The following is a 2,654-nucleotide window of genomic DNA, read 5'->3' as shown; positions in this document are numbered from 1 at the left end:
TGCTTAATTTATTATTGCCTGTACAAATGTAAATCATGAAATTATTTAGCAATTGAGTCAATGTAATATGCACACTACATAATAATATGTGAACATAGATTTAATTTGGTGTATCAGAAAGACAGAGTCATCATGCTTTTCCTGACTCAATTATTTTTGAGCTTTAGTTCTGAAACTGTGCCAAGTAATCTTGCTTGGAAATTGGCCCCTGTAGATGACCACATGTTGCATGCTGCTCATTGCTATTACATGAAGAACCTGGAATCATAAAGCAGAAAAGCCAGGCATCCACTCACCTGTTTATAATACAATAATTCCTGGGCTTCATTTGGGCCACAGTAGACCTAGAAAATTTCTATTTCACAGAGAACTGCATAAAATTTCTAGGCTGTTAAGTTTATCTTCACAATATGAATAATGAATTCAGTTAAAATGTTAAAACAAATACCTAAAGGAAAATAAATGATTTAGTACAGATGTTTTCCGATCCTTATGTAGATTTCCTATGTTATTTGGAAAAAAAGAAGATCAGATAAAATTTTGGGGACATAGAATCTTATAAGAGGTTTTTGTTTGTTTGCTTATTCCTCACTAATTTTGGTTCACAGTAAGTATTTTTAAAATCAGAATGGATTAGATAAGTTAAAATGAAACAGATGATCCAATAAAAAATATCTGTGCATAGTTATCAATTGTTAATTTTAAAAGTAACTCAGAATTTTTATGAACAGAAATGTGTAGTTGGTGGAATGAGATTCTATAATAAATGAATATCATCTGATACTGCAATTTTACAAAACTTTGACTTTGAAATGTAAGTTAATAGAAACATCCTATCACTGTTAATATTCTATTAGAAGTGATTAATTTTTAATCGGAGAATAACTGAAATATTTAAAGAAATAAGGAATTAATAATGTATTAGGTTTGGTTTGCATCTTTGTTTACTATTTATGCAATACTTAAATTGGGTTTAATTAACTCAGAATAAAAATTAGGGACACAGAACCCTAAGTCATATTTATGCTCAAAATCCTCTTATATACATAGACACAACTGTATTAAATTCTCTTCATTTATTTGAATTTTGAATTACTTACCTAATATAAAATAAATGGATAGTAAGGAGTACTTTATAGAGTCTAATATTTGTTGTGGTGTAAGGAATTATTTTATAACAGTACCAGATCTACTAACATTTTGAAGTAGCTAATCAATATAAACTAATACACAAGTGATGCATTATATATTTGTCTATTTGTGCAATTAAATTTTATACAACCTCAAATTTTAAAATAATATTGTTTGAAAGAAAATGCAATTAGAATAAAAGACTTTTAATTGCATATACAGAAAACATTTTAAATCATTACGGTTAGGTTTTGTGTTTAATTTCTGCAGATTTTAAAACCAGTAACTATGAATGTCTGGAACCACACAAATGATCCTAACTTCATGCTTATGGGATTGACAGATTCCAAGGAGATCCAGCTAGTCCTCTCTGTGCTCTTTCTCTTTATATACATGGCCACTGTACTGGGGAACATAGGCATGATGCTAATCATCCATCTAGATGTTCAGCTTCACACTCCGATGTATTTCTTCCTTACCCACTTGTCATTCCTTGACCTCATTTATTCAACTGTCATCACACCTAAAACCTTAGAGAATCTGCTGACTTCCAGAAAGAGCATTTCCTTCATGGGCTGCTTCAGTCAATTATACCTTTTTGCCCTCTTGGCTGTTACTGAATGCTTTATACTGTCCTCAATGGCCTATGATCGCTATGTAGCTATCTGCAATCCCCTACTCTATCCAGTTATTATGTCCACAAGGCGCTCCCATGTTCTCATCTCTGTATCCTACATGATTGGAGCTATGGATTCCTCTGGCACTGTCTTTCGCATTATCACCTTGAATTTCTGCAAATCCAAGGTAATCCATCATTTTTTTTGTGATGTATTCCCAATTTTAGCCCTCTCCTGCAGTGATACCCATGATGCTGAAGTCACCATATTCATTCTAGCTGGTATTACCGTAGTGCTGTCCCTTATCCCTCTATCCTCATCCTATGTGTCCATTCTCTCTACAATTTTGAAGATAAATTCTTCTTCAGGTAAGCACAAAGCCTTTTCCACTTGTGCCTCTCATCTTCTGGGAGTCACTGTCTTCTATGGAACTGTGATCTTTACTTATATGAAGCCAAGCAAGTCTTACTCCCTGGGAAAGGATCAAGTAGCTTCTGTGTTTTATACAATTGTGATCCCCATGCTGAACCCACTCATTTATAGTCTCAGAAACAAAGAAGTGAAAAGTGCTGTCATTAGGCTTGTTAAAAAGAGAGAGGGCTCTCAGAAATTTAAATAACAATGTTGCTATTTATCTAAACACTTCTCTTTTCCTACTGATCCTATCACTTATTTGTTTTTGTTTTCAATGCAATGTGGCCCTGGCTGTTCTGGAACTCTCTCTGTAGACCAGGATATCCTCCAACTCACAAAGATCCTCCTGCCTGGCTTTCCAAGGGCTGGGATTAAAGGTGTGAGCTACCACCACTGGGATATTAAGCGCTTCTTTATCTTTTCTCTCTGCATGAATTTATCAGCTATGTTTTCTTTTTTCTTTCTTTTCTTTTCCTTCCTTCCTTCCTTCCT

The 2,654-nt window shown here is 33.9% G+C and overlaps 1 protein-coding gene across 1 annotated transcript; it reads left to right on the top strand.

Moving 5' to 3' along the window:
- Positions 1-1,407: 1,407 nt before the first annotated feature.
- Positions 1,408-2,367, top strand: LOC125407792 (olfactory receptor 8H1-like). Its single transcript, XM_048445667.3, has one exon. It carries the CDS (start codon positions 1,420-1,422, stop codon positions 2,365-2,367), a length of 948 nt encoding a protein of 315 aa, XP_048301624.3. The 5' UTR covers positions 1,408-1,419.
- Positions 2,368-2,654: the final 287 nt, after the last annotated feature.

Source organism: Myodes glareolus, chromosome 6, assembly GCF_982192425.1.
Source record: "Myodes glareolus chromosome 6, mMyoGla1.1, whole genome shotgun sequence".
Lineage (NCBI taxonomy): Eukaryota > Metazoa > Chordata > Mammalia > Rodentia > Cricetidae > Myodes > Myodes glareolus.
This window is presented reverse-complemented; position numbering and strand designations above follow the sequence as displayed.

Bases quoted from the DNA above. Each gene is read 5' to 3' on its own strand.
- LOC125407792 (XM_048445667.3), top strand. From the start codon at position 1,420: ATGAATGTCTGGAACCACACAAATGATCCTAACTTCATGCTTATGGGA.